This window comes from Melanostigma gelatinosum (assembly GCF_949748355.1).
Source record: "Melanostigma gelatinosum genome assembly, chromosome: 3".
In the NCBI taxonomy this organism is placed as follows: domain Eukaryota; kingdom Metazoa; phylum Chordata; class Actinopteri; order Perciformes; family Zoarcidae; genus Melanostigma; species Melanostigma gelatinosum.
Genome location: NC_136636.1, coordinates 21,046,579 through 21,065,753, shown reverse-complemented (window position 1 = coordinate 21,065,753; position 19,175 = coordinate 21,046,579). Strand labels below are relative to the sequence as shown.

At 42.8% G+C, this 19,175-nt stretch overlaps 2 protein-coding genes across 5 annotated transcripts; one reads left to right on the top strand and one right to left on the bottom strand.

Moving 5' to 3' along the window:
• Positions 1-48: 48 nt before the first annotated feature.
• ppp4r1l (protein phosphatase 4, regulatory subunit 1-like) lies at positions 49-16,489 on the top strand (the record flags this gene model as incomplete). Of its 4 annotated transcripts, XM_079266234.1 has the most annotated exons (20): positions 49-101; positions 1,973-2,011; positions 2,545-2,674; positions 4,037-4,143; positions 4,338-4,480; positions 4,637-4,783; positions 5,283-5,390; positions 6,663-6,728; positions 6,930-7,088; positions 7,615-7,739; positions 8,201-8,700; positions 8,796-9,157; positions 9,351-9,458; positions 9,607-9,792; positions 12,235-12,396; positions 12,602-12,702; positions 13,006-13,126; positions 13,670-13,804; positions 14,031-14,169; positions 14,407-16,489. In XM_079266234.1, 20 exons carry the CDS (start codon positions 95-97, stop codon positions 14,550-14,552), a joined length of 2,991 nt encoding a protein of 996 aa, XP_079122360.1. In that variant the 3' UTR covers positions 14,553-16,489. The 4 variants fall into 4 exon arrangements, 3 of the variants coding, with proteins under 3 accessions (XP_079122360.1, XP_079122359.1, XP_079122361.1); XM_079266233.1 differs by lacking the exon at positions 49-101 and having other exon boundaries at positions 1,927-2,011; XR_013771889.1 differs by lacking the exons at positions 13,006-13,126; positions 14,407-16,489 and having other exon boundaries at positions 14,031-14,167.
• Positions 16,490-16,871: 382 nt separating this feature from the next.
• bcdin3d (BCDIN3 domain containing) lies at positions 16,872-18,842 on the bottom strand (the record flags this gene model as incomplete). Its single annotated transcript, XM_079265298.1, has 2 exons — positions 16,872-17,870; positions 18,639-18,842. The coding sequence occupies 2 exons, from the start codon at positions 18,840-18,842 to the stop codon at positions 17,319-17,321; spliced, it is 756 nt and encodes a 251-aa protein (XP_079121424.1). The 3' UTR covers positions 16,872-17,318.
• Positions 18,843-19,175: the final 333 nt, after the last annotated feature.

The following is a 19,175-nucleotide window of genomic DNA, read 5'->3' as shown; positions in this document are numbered from 1 at the left end:
TCAGGAAGTAGTTTCTACCGTGTTTGAGTGACAGCTGAGCGGCGGTGACAGCCCACACGGGACGGCAGCCCGCAGAGCCGAGCCGAGACTCAAGATGGCAGGTAAGGGCACTTTTCAAATAGTGTTTTCTCTAATACTTTGACGATGTGCGTGAACTTAGAAAGCTGCATTGCAGTCTCTATAGTATCAATATTTGAAACAGCGGCTCCTATTTCACTGCATTCATGGTATTCCCCGGCAAAGTGCTAGCAAAGGCGAGCCAAGTCAAGCGAAAGCTCTGGACAAGCCTTGTTAGCAAACTTAGCACTGCTAGCCAGCTAGCTAACGAAGGCTATTCATGGGTATCGAAATGTGTGACTTTGAGGCTTCACTTAAACACATAGCTACTCAGTAGAGGCAGGTTATTTTGTAGTTGCCTCTCTCTCTTGTAGTGGGACAGCACCGCGTGCTTTAAGCCGTGTTTTAATATCGAACTGTTGTCATTGCAAAGGCTAGCGAGTTGACCTAGCTTACGTTAGCTGAGTTGCTAAAGTCATTTTCAGCCTTAAGCTGATCAAATCCTCCTTCATACCATAACAAAGGGGAGATGCAGCTCTTTGTCAAAAGGTTTTGCGGGGTAAACCAGGCGTAACGTTATTCACTTATTCACTTAACACAGCACGTTTAATGTGTCTTATGGAGATGGGAGTTGTTTTTATATTTGCAGCACATTCCCCTGCATGCCCAGCTGTAAACACTGGCATTAGCCGTCCCAGCACATGCTTCTCCTTCTGGGACTTCTCTCTGAGCTCTTCTCTTGACTTCACTACTCTGAGCTATTGTGTCCTATATCAATGGATGGGTGGTGTTGAAAACAGACCAGGAAAGAAAGTCGTCTTGTACTAATCGGCCTGTCCAACATGTTAATGCATTGAAAATAAGGTTTTTACATGAGTAGTATGTTTTCATCAGTTTGGACTGTGTGCTAATGGGAGGTACCTGCTTTGTAGTTTTGTGCAGTATTTCAAAAAGAATAAATATATCACACCACAGGATACATGTAGCCTATGTTGTCACTAATGTAGGCAATACAGTGTCCAAGTGATCCGGCAAATGTTTGTGATTTGATCTCAAGGAATGTAAATAGTCCAACTTAATGGATCTTATGCAGGGAAATTAAAATGTTACAGCAGCAGAAATGCAAGGACAGATGCATAGTATAGATGAGCAAATATACTATGAAAAACATCTACATTATGAGCAACTGTTATACTCAAAATAAAGCATGGTAGAAGATAAAGGTACTCTACTATATACATCAGAGATATATGTAAAGGGTGAGGAGACAAGAAAATTGGTATAAAAATGAAATTCAACAGCTGCACCTGAGGCAATGTATTCCTGTGGTGGGTTGAGTGTCTCGTGTTTGCAGAAAGAATAGAGACGAAATACATAAATATACAATAGAAAAGTACCTCTGAAATCAGAGGCTCTTTAAGTTTCTATTGGCAGCGTTTTGACCCAACATGTCTTCGTCAGACAAATATCCACATGAAGGAAATGACAGCTGTATACACTGAAATGACCAGTGACACCATATTCATTTTGTGCACATGAAACGCTTAGATTATTTCTGTGTTTGAAAGAAAATCCACGAAGACAATAGTTTGCGGCCCAGGAAAAACACAACATTTATATTTACTGACTTGATTTCTTCCTCTTCCGTGTCACTACACCCACAATGTCATAGTTTCACTTTTGCAAAGTGATTTATCAGCAAGACCACTTCAATATACTGTCAATCTTATTGAAGGAGACTTTGTCCTTTCTTAGTAAATGTCAGCCTAAACCTGCCGACCCAGAGCACCTTTCGTTTTGTAGGGGAGTGGCGTATTATGTGATGTGGCGTATTTGGAGTGGTGTATTATGTGATGGTATGTTGATGACATGTTTGCCACCGTGGACTCTCCCTCTAATTCCCTTATCCTCGCAGGTCTATCTTTATACTTTGAAGATGGTGATCTGGATGATTGTGAGTACTTTGGTCATTTTAATTTGTTAACACATTAAGTAGTACCTGGATTAATGGATTCATTCCTTGTATATGTGTGGAACTTTGTTTTCCCCCCCCTTCAGCAGGGAGGTATAGCAAGTGTCATCTTTCCGGCCAACCCCATTCACCCGTGTGAAATATCAAGCTGTCAATAATATTTCAGGGTTTCACGCCTTGCTATTATTAGCCGTCATACAGTCCCTGTTGTCTGCATTAGAGAGGGCGATAAAAGAGCGTCTGGATCCAACTGCAAAGCTAGTGTGTATTTATGGTCGGACCATGAAATGGAATAATTATTAAGACCTCAGGCTTTCTACTGTAGTCACAGATTGAAGGATCGGCATTCCTGACATTTAGCCTGACTCAGTTTTTTTTCAACATGGCACTGTGGTTACTGTGGAGCATCTGTCAGCCCTCGTTTAAATGTTTGTCTCTTGTTGGCATCAGCTCTGTGCTTCAGAGACGGTTCCACTTTGTGTGACCATCAAATAATATTTCTTTCTATGTCACAGTTGGATTTGATGACTATAGTTCAGAGTGCGACGGCATCCGCATCACAGCCTTCCTCGATGCGGGACAAGACAACTTAACTCCTCTTGGGAGGCTAGAAAAGTATGCCTTCAGTGAGAATGTCTTCAACAGGTAAGTGGAACCCCGTGGTCCGGCTGTTAACACAAAGAATGCTAAACATCAGACAAACAAACGGATGTTGTAGTTTTATGGTTATGAGGATGCATTGTTAACCCTTTATAGTACGATGTTAACTCGTAGTGGTGTGCATATTGTGGGACACAAAACAATTTGCCCGCTAAAGCCCAGTTTAGACGAAAGATTACACTGGTGCTTTCAGAGATAAAACTATTTAAAAAAAGTTACGGTTGCTGCAACTGAGGTTGAAAGTACAAAAAATAAAAAATTATACAAAGCTTGTATTGTAGAAGTTGCAAATGTACCGTTACACATCACTAAAAACTGGAACACTCAGGAGAAGTTTCTGTGTGATGAAAATTGACGAATCTGCAGTTGTGTAGACACATCCTGATGTTTAGGATTTCTTTTGGGCATTACCCCCCCCCCCCCCCCCCCCCGGTGAGTCTTAACAACACGGAAACATCTGCAACCTAGAGGGACTTGGTATCAAGGAAACATCTGGCCAATGTCATCTCTTGTCGAAAAAGTTATGAGAAGTTGTGGCCAGATATTCAAAATAACTTTTTATCAGAGTTTCTAAACTCTTACCAGGAAACTGTTCAGCAATAATTTTTGCACATAATTGTTATATTTTATGCATTGCGTAAACAAGAAATTTAATGATTTGCACTGTTAATATTTTTTAAATCATTGCTGAAAGGTTTTTTGGCTCAAATAAGTAATGGGATAATGTTGCACATGTTGTTTTCTTCATATTTATTGTATGAATTGTACTGATTAGTGGCTAAATTGTGTCATAAACCTCACATCAGAAATTTTGAATGTGAGATCAAAACATCATCCGATCTCCAGACATGTATTTTCATAGTCATCTGAACCACCGTGTGCATTCCTGTGTATTTGCTGTTCACATACCTGCTTTAACTCTGCAGTGCAGGAATGTGAAAGACTTCAAGTTGATCTGTGGTCTGTCTGAAATATGGCAATAGGTTGACAATAGTAGCCGCAGTTTGTCGTAGGTCATTAATAATGACAAATTTAGATTTGATGTATATTTGTATATTTTGTAAGTGTTTATGGTGGTACTGTCAGCGCGGTGAAGGCCTGCCAAGTGGCCTCAGTGTATTCAAAATCCTCTGCAAACCTTTAACAGTTCTCTTAACCCCACACAAACATGCTTTTCATGCTCGGCTTTGCAGGGTTCACGCCCTCCTGTCGATTCCAAATGTGTGTGTGTGTTTGTGTGTAATGCACTTGACAGCTCTGTCAGAGCCGTGTGTCACGCTGTGTGCAGTCAGCACTTGTAGGTATTGGCAGGCAGTCTACTAACTTGACGCTCCTGTTGCTTTCTAGGCAGATCGTGGCTCGCGGCCTGCTTGATGTGCTTCGAGAGTTCAGTGACAATGAGAATGACTTTATCAGTGTCATGGAGACAGTTGCCAGAATGTCGGAAGATGGAGGTAGATGAGTTTTCCTTTTCATCGATTTTAGTTGTCGTGTCTCTATTAATCTGCGCTTTTTGACCGTGGTGTAGTCTTTTTTTTCTTTTTTTTAAAATTAAATCCTCACATGGTTGCAAGCTTATAACGCTTGTTGTTCTTAATGCACACCTGTTCTGTTTGCACGTATATCTTATTTCAATCGGTGTACTCAGAGCCTACAGTGCGAGCCGAACTGATGGAGCAGGTCCCCAACATTGCCATGTTCTTGCACGAGAGTCGGCCCAACTTCCCAGCAGCTTTCTCAAGATACTTGGTCCCCATTGTAGTCCGATATCTCACTGATCCAAATAACCAGGTGGGTTTCACTTTTCAAGCTCATTTCTTACAATTGAAACAGCAATCACTTCTCTTCTTTGAGATCTTTTTGTTCAGCTTTTAAGAAATACGAATATGTTCACTTGTTTCAATCACATTAGGAGTTTTATAGAGTTTAACTTCCCATCTTTTCCAGGTGCGGAAGACCAGCCAGGCAGCGCTGCTTGTTCTGTTGGAGCAGGGCCTCATCTCTAAAGCTGATATGGAGACCAAAGTTTGTCCAGTTCTACTGGACCTCACAGAACCCAGCAGTGATGATGACTACAAAATTGAGGCAGTCTCTGTAAGAAACCTCGTATTTCTTTACGCAAGAGACTAAAAAAACGTCAGATTTATTATCAGGGAAATGGACTTGAATGAACTTTAGCTGAAAACCACATGGCAGACTGCTGAGAGGCACAGTAGATTTAATGTCTGACAGTGATTGGTCAATGCCTTCATCTGATTATCAGTCCAAAAATAACAAAATGCTTCTATTTTGATGGCGCATGTGTTATTGAACTGTCAAAGTTTACAATAACTTCAACACGTGTTGAATGAATGAATTGAAACATTTCATTTACAGATCCTGATTTTAAATTTATTGCAAAGGCTCGAAGTTGCATGTGACTTTTTATATTCGATTGTATTTATATTCTACTTACAAACGCACACAGTCTTCCCCTTTCCCTCTACTCTTAACACCCTGATTGTTTTCGTTCATCGGCGCAAAATAGTTCTGTAATTTAAGCACAATCAAGAGTGTGATGACACTAATTGCTCTCATACGTCTCCTCTTATAGATGATGTGTAAAGTTGTCACCATGTTGAGCAAAGACACAGTGGAGCATCTACTGCTGCCACGCTTCTGTGACCTCTGCAGCGACGCCAGACTCTTTCAAGTCCGCAAGGTAACCACCTCCGAACCATTGTCATCACCTCCTCGTAGGTCAACATTACTTTTTAACAGTCTGTAGTTGCTTCAAATGATTATGAACCAATAAGACACAGCTGAGAAAACATTGTTTTTAAATTGAGTTTAATTGTGCCAGAATAAATTCGATAACGCAGTGAGTCAGTTTTAATTCTGTTTTGTGCATCACCCTCTACACTGCGCTGCCGTTTTCTGTGAGGAATGTTTTCTGGCGTAACTGGTGCCAGTTAAATGCTTAAATCGAATGTGACGTTAGAATTTCAGTCAGTGTGTGTGTGCGTGTATTTTTGTTAGGGGTGTAACGGTACACGTATTCGTATTGAACCGTTCGGTACGAGGCTCACGGTTCGGTACGCATGACGAACCGAATACGTTTGAATAAAAAACCTTTATTTAACCAGGTAGTCCCATTGAGATTAAAAATCTCTTTTGCAAGATGTAAGTAACAATGCAAGATGTAAGTAACAATACTACATAACATTAAGGAGCAGTTTTTGTTTTTTATGCTTATGTGTTGCTAAGAAGACACCCCAGAAGATGGGTCACTCAGGTATAGTTCCATCATTGTTCAAAGTCAAAGAATAACTTTATGATGTTAGTTGTAATGAATAAATATATTTTAAAATCAAGTTAATTTCTCTGACATTTATAGTTTTCTACTGTATTGAACACGTACCGAACCGTGGCTCCACTGTATCGTACCCAACCCAACCGTGAGTTTTGTGAACCGTTACACCCCTAATATATGTATGTATGTGCTAAAGGAATGCTGACATTTAAATTGATTTCATGTACACCTTGAAAAAATTGTTAAACTTAAGCTGCCAGGGTGGAAATTAAATTTACTGAGTTGTGTAAATACTGAGAGAGTGTTTACATTGACATGAGTCTCCCAGTTATGATGTTTATCCCGGTTATTATCATATTCAGGATATGAAGTCACCAACAGTGCTCTCTCACTCACACTCACTCAACCACAGACACCACGTACTGAGCTATTCCTGAAAGCAGAACAGTTGCACTACTGTTATAACACTGTCCTCCACACCGGTGTCAGCTTGTCACTACCACTACGTAGGACAGGAGACAAAGACAAAAGTCTGTTTCTTCATTGCTCAAGCAGTTCGACCTAGGGAACCTGAGCGGTCAATGTAATGATTATGTTCTTAGAATTCTTACTATTCGTAACAGTGTTGTTGAAATTGCCCTTCTTTTGAGTTCATTTGAATGTTTGTTTTGTGTTTTTCAGGTCTGTGCTGCAAATTTCGGAGAGTTTTGTTCTATTGTTGGTCAGGAAGCCACAGAAAAACTACTGGTGAGAAGCACCGTGACTTTCCTTTTTACTCGGAAACCACTGCTCTCATTACGTCTTCAGTATGTAACGTGGAAGTTTAACATTGCTGTCCTTTCAGAATAGCAGTAGTTTCTTTGCACCCTTGCTGCTGTTGATGCATCCCATCACAGTTCAATCACTCGCTGCTAGTTTCAGGTTTAACTGACTCGGGTTTGTTTTTAGATGCCCAAGTTCTTCGATCTGTGCTCAGACAGTCTGTGGGGCATCAGGAAAGCCTGTGCAGAGTGCTTCATGATGGTCTCCAATTCTACCTCTCCAGAGGTGCGACGTGCAAAATTGTCCCCCCTGTTCATCAGCCTCATCAGTGACCAGTCCCGCTGGGTAAGACACGCACGCACGCACGCACGCACGCACACACACACACACGCACGCATACAGGAAAAATTCTACTGCATAAAATTACAAGCACATTTGTGTGCAACTTCCTCTGCAATATGATGAAAAGAGTTGTCTTCCTCACCACCATGTGCATCTTCTTCTGGATTTTTCGTAATGTAATCTGTCTTTCTGAAAACTAAAAAAGTCATTCAGAGAAAAAACACGGCGTCTACACGTGTTTGTGAGGATCCACGTGGAGCCCATTTACGACCACACGGGTAGTTTGCACAGATGGACGTGTGTGATCTTGTCTGTGTATGCAGACGCTCGGTGTACTATTAACAGAACTGCATGCTGTTCCACTGTCCCAGTCTATTCAATATTCTGGACCATATCCAACCTCTAAAATGGTTTCCCCTGTTAACAATCCTGTTCATGAATGAGTTAAGATTGTAACGGATCGGCTGCTGAGTTATGTAAAATCTCTGTCGTGCTGACACTGACAGATTCCGCTCTGCTCCACTTTTAGGTGCGACAGGCTGCTTTTCAGTCTCTGGGGCGTTTCATTTCCACCTTCGCCAATCCCTCCAGCACCGGTCTTCACTTCAGAGGGGACGGCGCCCTGCTAGAGCTCCCCAGGTGTACATTGGACAGGTAAGACCACCTGACCTCAGGCAGTACTAACACAATATGCGTTGATGCGACATGAATCAGAGTTTGTTGTGCACAGACGCAGTGAATGTGTTGCATCATTGGTCCTATGACTCATAGTTTACGTGGTGTGATCAGGTCAGACCAGTTTAAAAGAAATTGAAGTTGACGCAGACAAATCTTTCTTTTATACATTTTGTACTTTTATAGAGTTTGAAAATGTCCTCATGAATGCTTTAATTTACACTTTGAGTATGTTTGACCAACTTTAAACCAGAGTTTAAGGTTTCTTAAAGCTGAGCTGCAGTTGGTAAAATGTAACTATAGGTGTTGGATTGTGAAGCTTTCTTCACATTTACAGAGAGGCTAATAACAAGATATAGGATGTCCCCTCTCGTTTTTTTCTGTTTCAGATATAAGGATTTACCTGATTATTCTTATACATTTTGTTCCACTAATTTCAGCGACTGCTCCCTAAACTCTCTGAACTGCTCCGAGATTAGCGTCTGCCACGTGGGAAGAACCATCGCTCACACGCCCCCCAACCAGGACGGCCGCGCCACACCGTCCCCAGAGCATGTTTCGACAGCGGACGGCGAGGAAATGCACAGCTTTGAAGACAACTACACTTCAGTTCCCAGAGAGATGCGCGGCAGCTTCACCCGCACGTTCTCCAACAGCGACGCCAGCCCTACGACTACAAACAATGCTAAGAACACAAAAGACACGGAGCAGGCGGACGATAACTTTAATTCATTCAACTATTGGAGATCTCCTTTACCAGATATAAGCGGGGAACTGGAGATGCTAAATTGTGATAAATCAGAGGAGGGGATGGAGCAGGAGGAAGAGGAGGAACCTGATTATCCCGATTCCAAGTCCAGCCCAGGCAAAGCTACCAGTGACCAGATCCAGAAGGTCTTGGACCGTTTGCAACCGCACATTGATGACCCTGATGTACAAGGTGGGTATACAGAGCCGGAATATGTAAGATTAGCTGGAAGCTTTTGTCAATGAATTGGAATGTCGACTGAGTTATGCATGTGAATTTATCTCCAGCTCAAGTCCAGGTGTTGTCAGCGGCTCTGAAGGCAGCCCAGCTCGACGACGACCCCACAGACGACGGCCTGACTGAACCAGAGCCAGAAGAGCAGCCTGAGGACGACATCGAGGGCCCGTCTGTGGAGAGCCAGTCTGTGGAGAGCCAGTCTGTGGAGAGCCAGTCTGTGGAGAGCCAGTCTGTGGAGAGCCAGTCTGTGGAGGTTCAGGTCGAGAGTGAACAGAGTCCCACAGAAGAGGAGCAAACGATGGAGCCTCCTTCAGCCTCAGAGTCCAACCCTGTCCAGGAGCAAGGGGACGAGGAGACGCAGACGGAGCCCTTGGAGGACCAGGAGGAGTCTCCTCCTGACTCGCCTATTCTAGTACGAGACTATGCACATCTGTGCAGCGTGTTAAGTTAGCTGTTGATTATTGAAATGTAAAAACTCAGTTTATCTAGTAAATCAGGACTGTGCGAGTGATTTTTTTTTTTTGAAGAGTAATGAGAAAATATAGCGTCTTTAAAGTGCGGTGCGCTCACTTTTTTGCTAATGTGTGTGTTTGTATTTGCCTCAGGAGTCTGAACTGATTGAGAGTGTGGAGGAAGATGATGAGGAGGAGGAGGAGGAGGGAAAGGAAGACTCTGCTCACAGCCCCATGTATGAGGATAAGCCCAAGATCCAGGTCAGTCAGCACCTCCGTCATACATCCCGTAAATATTAATCAGAACCTCGTAGTTGAGAGGGCACAGACTTTATTAAGTAACTTCTGCCGGTGCATCCTGTGTCCTCTTTGATCATCAAGCTCTTCAATCTCTCGCCCCCCTCTTCAGAATGTCATCCCCCAGCAGCTCTTGGATCAGTACCTCTCGATGACGGACCCGGCCCGGGCTCAGACGGTGGATACAGAAATAGCCAAACACTGTGCCTTCAGCCTGCCGGGGGTAGCGCTCACTCTGGGACGACAGAACTGGCACTGCCTCAAGGACACGTATGAAACCCTCGCTACCGATGTGCAGGTAGGCAGAGAAATGGGGAGATGGTTTGCGGTTTGATTCTAAAATGAGTGATTGAGCACATATAAGCACTCTTAAAGGGATAGTTTGAATTGTTTGAAGTGGTGTTGTAGGAGGTATCATCCATAGTCTGTGTATTATCGAGAAATTGGTCGGCACGCCCCTAGTTTTGGGATGTGCCTAAAAAAAGTTTAGTATTCAGTTTCTACTCGATACTAATTACTAACTACTAATATTTTTAACGTCTCAATTCATAATTAATCTGGAAAAGAAACTGTTTTTGTGGTACATATTTCAGTTTACAATGATTAAGACATGTGCTTTGAATGTAAATAATGTGCCAAAGTGCATTATAAAGCTTTAGAACTTGTTAATCAAAATATTTTCCCATTGGAACCCCTACCGAAACCACAAAGGACCCCCACATAACAAATCCCAATTCAAGCCCTGTAAATTACCGCCATGTCTGCAGTCAGACTCTACTGGGAAAAATCCAAACCAATTCATAATATTTGTGTGCATTTTTCCAAGCTTTGTGTGTGTGTGTGTGTGTGGGGGGGGGGGGGGGGGGGGTCTATTGAATTACTCTAAATTCAAATAAGCTTTATTGGCTTGAATGTTGTAGTTACATAGTTGCTAAATCACATGTTATTGAATAATTACATTTTACACAAGAAAACAAAATGGATAATCACAAGATAACACTTTTTAAACAGTACAATGATCGTACTGTTAAATAGATTGAATAATGGCTAATTCAGCTATTTTGTAGCTAATTTTATAAGTTGTTCCTGATTGGTGTGGTGCGGTGTTTCTGGACGTAAGATGCTGGCTTTGTGAAGAAATCGATCTCCTTTTTAGGAATACTGTGTGCATTTAGTGAGGACGTGAAGCTCTTCCTCATCGGCTTGTACATCACAGTGAGAACAGCAAAGTTCCCTCTGCGTCTGCTTGTTTCGATCAGTCTGTGGTCACTGAGTCAATGTTTTCTTCGGCTTTGTTACATCAACTATAGTGCTGATATATACGGGGAGAGTGTATAGCTGCGTTTTAGGGTTTTTTAAAGGTAATGAAGTGAGTGAGGGTCTTGTTTTTAAAGTGCTGCAAGAATTTCTCTCAGCCATGTTCGAAAGAAACCCATTCATAAAAACATGCATGTGTTTATGCCTCCACGCCGGTGAAAGCAGTGGCAGGAAGCGCTATATCTCGCGTTCTCCATCTGTCATATCACGTATGTCCCAGTCTCATGAACGCCACAGTCTCATGAACGCCTGGATGGAATTACTTCAAATATGGCACAAATATCTACTTGGATGTAAGGACGAATTGATTCGATGTTGGTGGTCAAAGGTCACTGTGACCACTATCCCTGTTGACAGACATGTTTTTGACCATAACTCAAGTTATTCATATGATAATTTCACAAGGTTAATGTTTGAATGGACGGTCCTATTGGTCAGGGGTTAGGCATAAACATGGTGTCAAAATGTAGAAAAGCGAGAGCCATATTTGAGTATGCGGTCTCTCATCCACCGCTGCTGCTGTAAACAAGCGCAGCGCGCTAGCTCGGCTAATAGCCAACTGTTACAATCGAGTGTAAGCTATTTTTTTTCAGTTGCCTCTAAGTGAAGGCTTTGAATGACTTAATGGTGTCTACAGTAAGCAGTGTTCAAGTGTCTGGGGATTTTATTGGGAAGGGTGGAACGGAAACAGTGAAGCGGTGATGTTGTTGTTGACATGGCTGGAGTCATAAAGTCGGTGCAGACTTACGGATCATCTGTATATGAGCAAAGTAACCCCTCGGTTACACCAGCTAAAACATCTGTCTGCATGTGGTCTTAACTGTTGGACTGGAGGAATGACTGATACTCAAACTTCATTCAGTAGTTTGATGTCAGAAAAATCATTTATTTTAATGACATTTTAGATTTGTTTCCGGTGAGACACCAATGAGCTTTTATCGTGTTCTGCTCTATAAGCCACATGTTATTTAAAAAATATGAAATTCAAAGACAACCAGGCTGACACAGCAGACCCCAGATTATCCTCATGCCATGCAGGCCTAGTTCAGTGATGTGCTCAGCTTGACTTGAGGAACAAAGCACTTGTTGTACGAATGCATTGGTCGATGAAGCACGAAAGAAAGGGAACCGTTGCTTCACTTCACGGCAGCAGAGACGGCGAGACAGACACTCAGTCACAGTGTTGATCATTACTCCATCACAGGCATGACAGCATTGCACTGTACAGTGGACTCAGACCAATCACAGGAGGAGTTGTTGTTTAACATGTCCTGCATTATCAGTATATAAAAATAAACTCACAAGTGGTTGTTTTCCGTTTTGAAAAGCAGCTTCTTTTTTCTACAAAGACACTTGCTTGTTCATGGCTTGTGTTTTATAATCTTTGTGTGCGTTTCTTTTCCCTCTCCTTCCCGATCCTCAGTGGAAGGTGCGGCGGACGCTGGCTTTCTCCATCCACGAGCTGGCGGTTATCCTGGGAGACCAGCTGACTGCAGCTGACCTGGTGCCCATCTTCAACGGCTTCCTCAAAGACCTGGACGAGGTCCGCATTGGCGTGCTCAAACACCTCTACGACTTCCTCAAGGTGAGATGATAGAATTTTTATATAATGCTGACTATGCAACTAACATTACAGCACAGTTTGAGTTCAGGACATTTACATTTCAGCAAATATATTCATGTAAGATGACAAAAAGGACTGTTTCGATTTAGTTTATGTTGGCAGTTGAAGTAAACCACAGTCTGCTTTACATTTGGTACCAGATAACTGAGCTGTCTTCTTGTTGCAGCTGCTGCACGCAGACAAGAGGAGAGAGTATCTCTACCAGCTGCAGGAGTTCATGGTGACGGACAACAGTCGCAACTGGAGATTCAGATATGAGCTGGCAGAGTACGTCTCCTTCTTCCTCTTCCAAGCGGAACATAATTACATTTAGGTTTTTACAGACTGACTTCCAATCAGTGCCTTGCTCGTAGATGGTATGGCGCGGCCGATCTTCTGTGCTCATCACACTGTACGCGTGTTAGATTTAATTCTACGGTGAATTTACTGTCTATCGCCTTGCCAGTTAATTTCCTCATTTGTATCTGTGACGTGATCTTAAAAATTGCAGTTAAATTCATTTTGGGCATTTGTTATATTGCACTTCTATTTCCAGGAGAGTGTACATGCTCTCTCTCTCTCTCCATCCAGGCAGTTGATCTTGATCATAGAGTTGTACAGCCACTACGACGTGTATGACTACCTCAGACAGATAGCACTCACACTCTGCTCTGACAAAGTCTCAGAGGTCAGGTGGATCTCGTACAAACTGGTAAGTGTGCAATGTTGATTTGTTTGTTTTTCCTTTGGCTGGTGGAAGGAATATCCAGTGAGAGGAAATATGTTAGAAACTTGAATGGGGAAAAAGGGGAAATGAGTCACACTGATGCAGGATGTTCAGTATGTGTTGTGGGTAAATGTGAGAAAGTAATGCTCGTCATATGACCAGACTCAAGGAAGTTACTGCGCCCCTCAAAGAAACTTGAGAACGGGATTGCGTTACCTTTTGGACGGAGTCGGGCTAGACGTTTCCCTGTTTCCAGACTTTTTGCTAAGCTAAGCTAACTGGCTTCATCTTCTCATTTAACTCAAATAAGCGTATTTCTTCAAATGTTCTTAACTATTCATTAATATGCTTTTTCAATCATTACAGCTACTGTCGACACTATTACATATTTTCATCTCCTATTGCTCCAATGTCTGCCTCTGAACTTAATTCTTAACCTCCTTAAACACACATTTGCATTTTGTTGCAGATTCACTGCGGTATTAAATCCCTATTGTTAAGTGAGTCATCACCTCTTTGTGTTGCCAGGTGGTGGAGATCCTCCAGAAGCTGTATGCATGTGGAGCCGATGACCTGGGCCTGAACTTCATCAACGAGCTCACCGTCAGGTTCTGCCACTGTCCCAAGTGGGTGGGGCGGCAGGCCTTCGCCTTCATCTGCCAGGTGTGTAACGCTCGTCTCACGTTACGTAGCCCAGGTGATGGATCAGCGTCTCCCGCGTTGTCTCTCTACCCGTTTATCGACAACATAGACAGCTGTGTACCCGTCTGATGGTTGTCTGAACTACAGAAATTACATTTCTCTCTTCTTCTGTGTTGGACCAGCTGTCTTTAACACCGGCCTGTCTGAGTGACTTTGTGTTTCTTCTTCTTCTTCGTGTTGTCTGCAGGCGATCGTAGAGGACTGCATGCCCATGGAGCAGTTTGGCCAGCACCTTTTACCCAGCCTGCTCAGCCTCTCCTCAGACCCGGTGGCCAATGTCCGCGTACTGGTGGCCAAGGCTCTACGACAGAGTGTCATGGAGAAAGGTACAGTGGAAATAAATGAATGGTTAATGTTGTCTTTTTAAGGATGAGGCTGATGCTACTCTGTATTTTTGTTAGTATCAATACATCTAAATGTGTTGGCTTGTCTTAATACGTTTCCAACTTTGCCTCAATTATTAGTCATTGAAGACGTAAAATACTTCACAAATATATATAGAATATTGCCTCTGCACATCCCAGAGCTCTCTCCTTGAACTAACTGTTGTGTTTCATGTCCAGCTTACTTCAAGGAGCCCGGCTGTGCCTACTCCGACGAGCTGGAGGAGACGGTGATGGCCCTGCAGTCCGACAAGGACCGGGACGTCCGCTTCTTTGCCAGCCTGGACCCTAACAAAGGCCTGTTGGACACAGCTCCCTTGATTTAGCCTCCAGCTCCCGAGTCCCATTACGGCCCCACCTGCCTGTCTACCTACCTGTCTGTCTGTCTGACGCACAGTCAGCGTAAGCTGCAACACCAGCACCTGACCAGATCCCCAACCACTCGCCTGCTGGGCAGACCTGCACCAACGACCACTTGGGAATCATGTCAGATGATCAGATTACAGTATGAGCATGTTAAAATGAAAAAACACACACACAACCCAGACTCTGGTTAGGCACTACATAGCGCACATCGCATTCACAACACAAGATGCATACTTCTCAGAGTTTTCAGAAAATGAGCAGGACTCAAGAGGTTTGCTGCACCACTTTGTGGGAGCCGGCGTATTCATGCCTGAACTTGTCCCCGCCCTCTTCCACACTAACATCGACTCAGTCCTTCCCCAATCACAGACTTGTAGAACTACGACGGGCTCTCTTCCTCCAAAGCTAATTGTAAGCTTGATTATAAAATTGCTGAATTGATTTTTTTTTTTTTCTTAATGCTTCTTTTTGTGCATTTCTTAACGAACAAGCGGGCGAGGCCTGCCTAACTGACGTGTGCACTAACTCAGGGGGACTCATCTGAACCTAAACAGCATTATTACCTTACACGATAAGCAGCAGCTCCTGGATTCCTGGTGAAAAAAGAAAAACCTCCAGCTGTCCGAGCAACAAAACCAGCCAACCCAAGTAGCTCTGCTGGTGTCTCTCGCCTCATTTCTTCTAAAATGCCTCTATTGTCTCAGATGTCTTTTGGCTCTGGGTTATCGGCCGTCTCCCTCTCTCTGCATCTCTCCACCCCGGTCTACATGGGCCACTGAAACCACTACTACCGCACAGAAGGAATAGTGATTCTGACACTCAGCGCAACTCTTGATTAAACCCATATCTCAATGTTTTTGAAAGAACACGGAATAAACTGTTGATCCCCTCTCCCCTTGTGTCTGTTACCAAAAACAACACGTCTTCCCCCAACGGCAGGAGCCAAATGAAATGCCTCTGTGTGGACACGATCGGCCGGTGTGGCGTTCTCGTAGAGGGACATCAGCGCTCCAAACAGGCTCCGAGTGTCCTCGATGGGCGACTCATAGGTTGGCTAAAACATCTTAACAAGGGCTCGTGATGAAGTGACGCAGGGCGACGTAAATCTCAGAAAGAAGAGGAAGAAAGGAAGCGCACTGTTGGATTATGCATGTGTACCCCCCCCCCCTCTCTCTCTTGTGTAGAGTCTGTTCCGATTCCTCAAGGTTGTCCTCCTGATATTGAATTATGTGACCATGGTAGCGTTCAGTGGATCTGACCAGTTGTACAGTAGGATATAGGAATGGCTGTGTGACGAGACAGCCGATCATTACTTCCCTGTCTTGGTGGAGTGACTTGAAGTGTGATGTGTCTCAACGTTTGGCGACTCTTTTGTACAGCTTGAACCTGTGGGAAACGGTTTGTGTGTTATGGAACAAAGGCCAGTTTTAGTCTGGTTTTTACCCATCGAGATGTGTGAATATTGGGAGCAGTCACCAAGTCACTTTTTGTAGTCTCCCGAGCTTGTGTGTTCTCTCCTGTTGTAAATGGTAACCCCCCCCCTTTTTTTTTTTTTTTTTTTGAACGTAGACATAACTTGAGAACTTAAGCTGATTGTGGTGTGTGCTGTGCATCTCAAGTCTTTCTTCCTTGGAAAGGAGAGCTCACTGCGGTAATGCCGGTGTCTACTCATCTCGTCTGTCTGCGATTTGTGTCCATCTCATTTTTTATGTAGTAGAACAGTTAATATATACATTTTATGAAAATTATTTTTCTTTTCAATTATGCACCACTGTTCAAAGATTTTATATCCTAACTTTACAAAATTTACAACCTTTGTAATATTTGGTTTCTTTTAAAAAGACATTTTATGTAATGTTATTTTTAGTATTCTGTAATTAAAATGATGATGAATGAATTGTGCTCACGTTTTGATTTGTAGTTCTGCGTTATTGAACACTGGTTGTCGGCTCCGATGTAGAAGGAAGCAGACGTTTGATAAAGAAACTGTTTTATTATTTAATCTGCATGTTTATGAATGTAAACAAAGTGAATGTTTGTATTGATGGGTTATGTTTTCAAACATTTGAATTACATACATAAGGTGATTTAGAGAAATTGACCAAATGCATTTCACGGTTTTACCCACGTTAATGTTCAGTTGTCCTTTCCTCTAGAACTGCAACAACTAGTGAAACCAGTAATACCTTTTGATAATACATGTGTGAGGGTTTGCTGCTTTTCTGTTTTGTATCATTTAGTTTAGAAATGATTTGTAAACTGAATATCTTTGGATTTTGGACTGTTGGTTTGACAAAACAAGATATTTGAAAGCTCAAGCTCTGGAAACTGAAACATTCTTCACATATAAAAAACGATTACTTGAAAAACGAATCTGCAGATTAATCAATAATTGAAGATTGTTGCCCTAATTGTCATCGTGGATTAATCGGTGTACAAAATATCAGGAAATATATAAAACATGTAGTTGCCAGAGCTCAAAGTGACCTCATCAAATGATTAGTTTTGTCCGACCAAGAAAACAAAACCCAGAGATCCATTTGTAAAAGTGGAACCAGCTCATGTTTGCCATTTTGCTTGAAAAATGACTTTTACAACACACCGTCATAATCATTGCAAGTTAATGTTTATAATCTAAAAATTAGACTTTTCAAATATTCTCCCCTTCCCCATGTTGATTTCTCTTCCTGGTCCTGCAGCAGCAGCAGATGGAAACTCTTGACGTCTCATCTCCTCTTGAAAAGAAGCAGTTTTCGGTCCCACGTAGTGCTGCCGAAGCTCCGGATGAGCTCCATGCCACAGTGTCCCTCCAGGTGCTCCCTGGCCTGCTCCGCTACGTCCCCCCGGATCGTCAGGGTCTTGAAGTGGTCAAAGTCTGAGCGGCCTAGCTTCCTCAGCCGCCGGGCTGCAGAGCGGTAGCACTTCCAGGGCTGTGCCTCCAGCAGGAGGTGCTGGCTAACGGAGGCCAGGCGAGAGAGCAGCTGCAGCAGGCCGGCGTCGCCGTGGTTCAGGTGGACCCACATGGTGACCGCCAGGCACAGACACAGGTGGAAGTGGGAGCAGCCGTGCTGGTCGAGGTAATGCTGCAGCCGGTCGGTGTCTTTAGTGACGTCCAGGGTGATGAAGGAGATGCTGCCGGGTAGAGGGTTGTTCTGCTGAGCCCTCTGAATGAGGATCTCGTCCAGGTCAAAGCCCAGGAGATGAACCTTCCTCTCCTCGGACTCCTCTTGGCACTCGGGCTCCTGGACCAGATGCTTGTAAAAGGCTACACTCAGTTCCTGTTATTCACAGGGAGAAAGAAAAGCGGGGACAGCTTTCACAACAAACAAATATACAGGTATATATTTGTGTTGTATTGACTGATTATTAACTTTAATTCAAAATTCTAAGATGTCATGCTTGACTGCCATATGTATCGCAGGCAAATGTGTACAGTACTTGCATCTTGCACTAAAAACTAGCAATTCCACAGTGTAAAAATACTGTTATAGTAAAAGTAAAAGCCCTGCATTCAAAATCTTACTTAAGTAAAAACATGAGTTTTCGCATCAAAATATACACAAAGTACTAAAAGTAAAATTATGCAGAATGGCCCATTTCAGAATAATATATCATTGGATTACAATTGGCGATGTGTAAAATGTGTCAGCGTCACTAAGGTTGCAGATGGGGCTAATTTCACCTACTTTATACACTGTCGGGTATCTTAATACATATTAATACATCATAACTTATTTGTTGATTATGTTTTGTATTGATCTAAAGTAACGTTAACTAAAGCTGTCAAACAAATGTAGTGGATTCAAGTACCCTTTCCTATGAAATATTACATTAGTGGAGTAGAAGTACCTCACTGCTTGAGTAAATGTAGTGATATTTTATTCATATTTAGTTATTTAACCGCTGAATGCGTATGTAATGAGTTATCACTGTATGTACTATTGTCGAAACGTGAGTAATGAATATCGAGGCTACTCCAGACCAAACAGTTAAAGATAATGCATCTTAAGCAGTATTTGATTGTTGAACGTCCCAGAGTCACTCACTCCTGAATTACACCCAACGTCCAGGATCAGGGTGGCGTGATGGCCGTCGCTGTGACCTAAATCCTGGAGTAATGTGGAGGGAATGAGGCGCAGACGGTTTTCCGGAGGGTTGAAGGTGTAATAGTTTATAAAGTTGCCATAAGGAGCGGCTCCTGGATCGTTTAGTTCATCGTCGGCTACGCTACTTATCGAACATGTTTCCATTGTAAGTAACGTGTGCGCCACCAAAATACATCCGGGTGGGAAACACGGGCTGCAGTCTAAGAGGGACGACTGTGTTCCTGGTTAGTTTGCGGTGATCACACCAACCTCTGTTTAGATTTGTTTCAGAAACCTACGTTACTTGAGTCAGACACATTGTCAATGTCAAATGAACTGTTATGTAAGTGTAAACAATTATAACTAATGTAGATTATTATTGATACATTGATATGGAAGACGTGTTTTAACGTTATAACTGGTGGCGAAGCTATGACATCTTTACAAAAATGTTATGAAACAATATACTGACTTTTTTTATATACGACATACGATCAC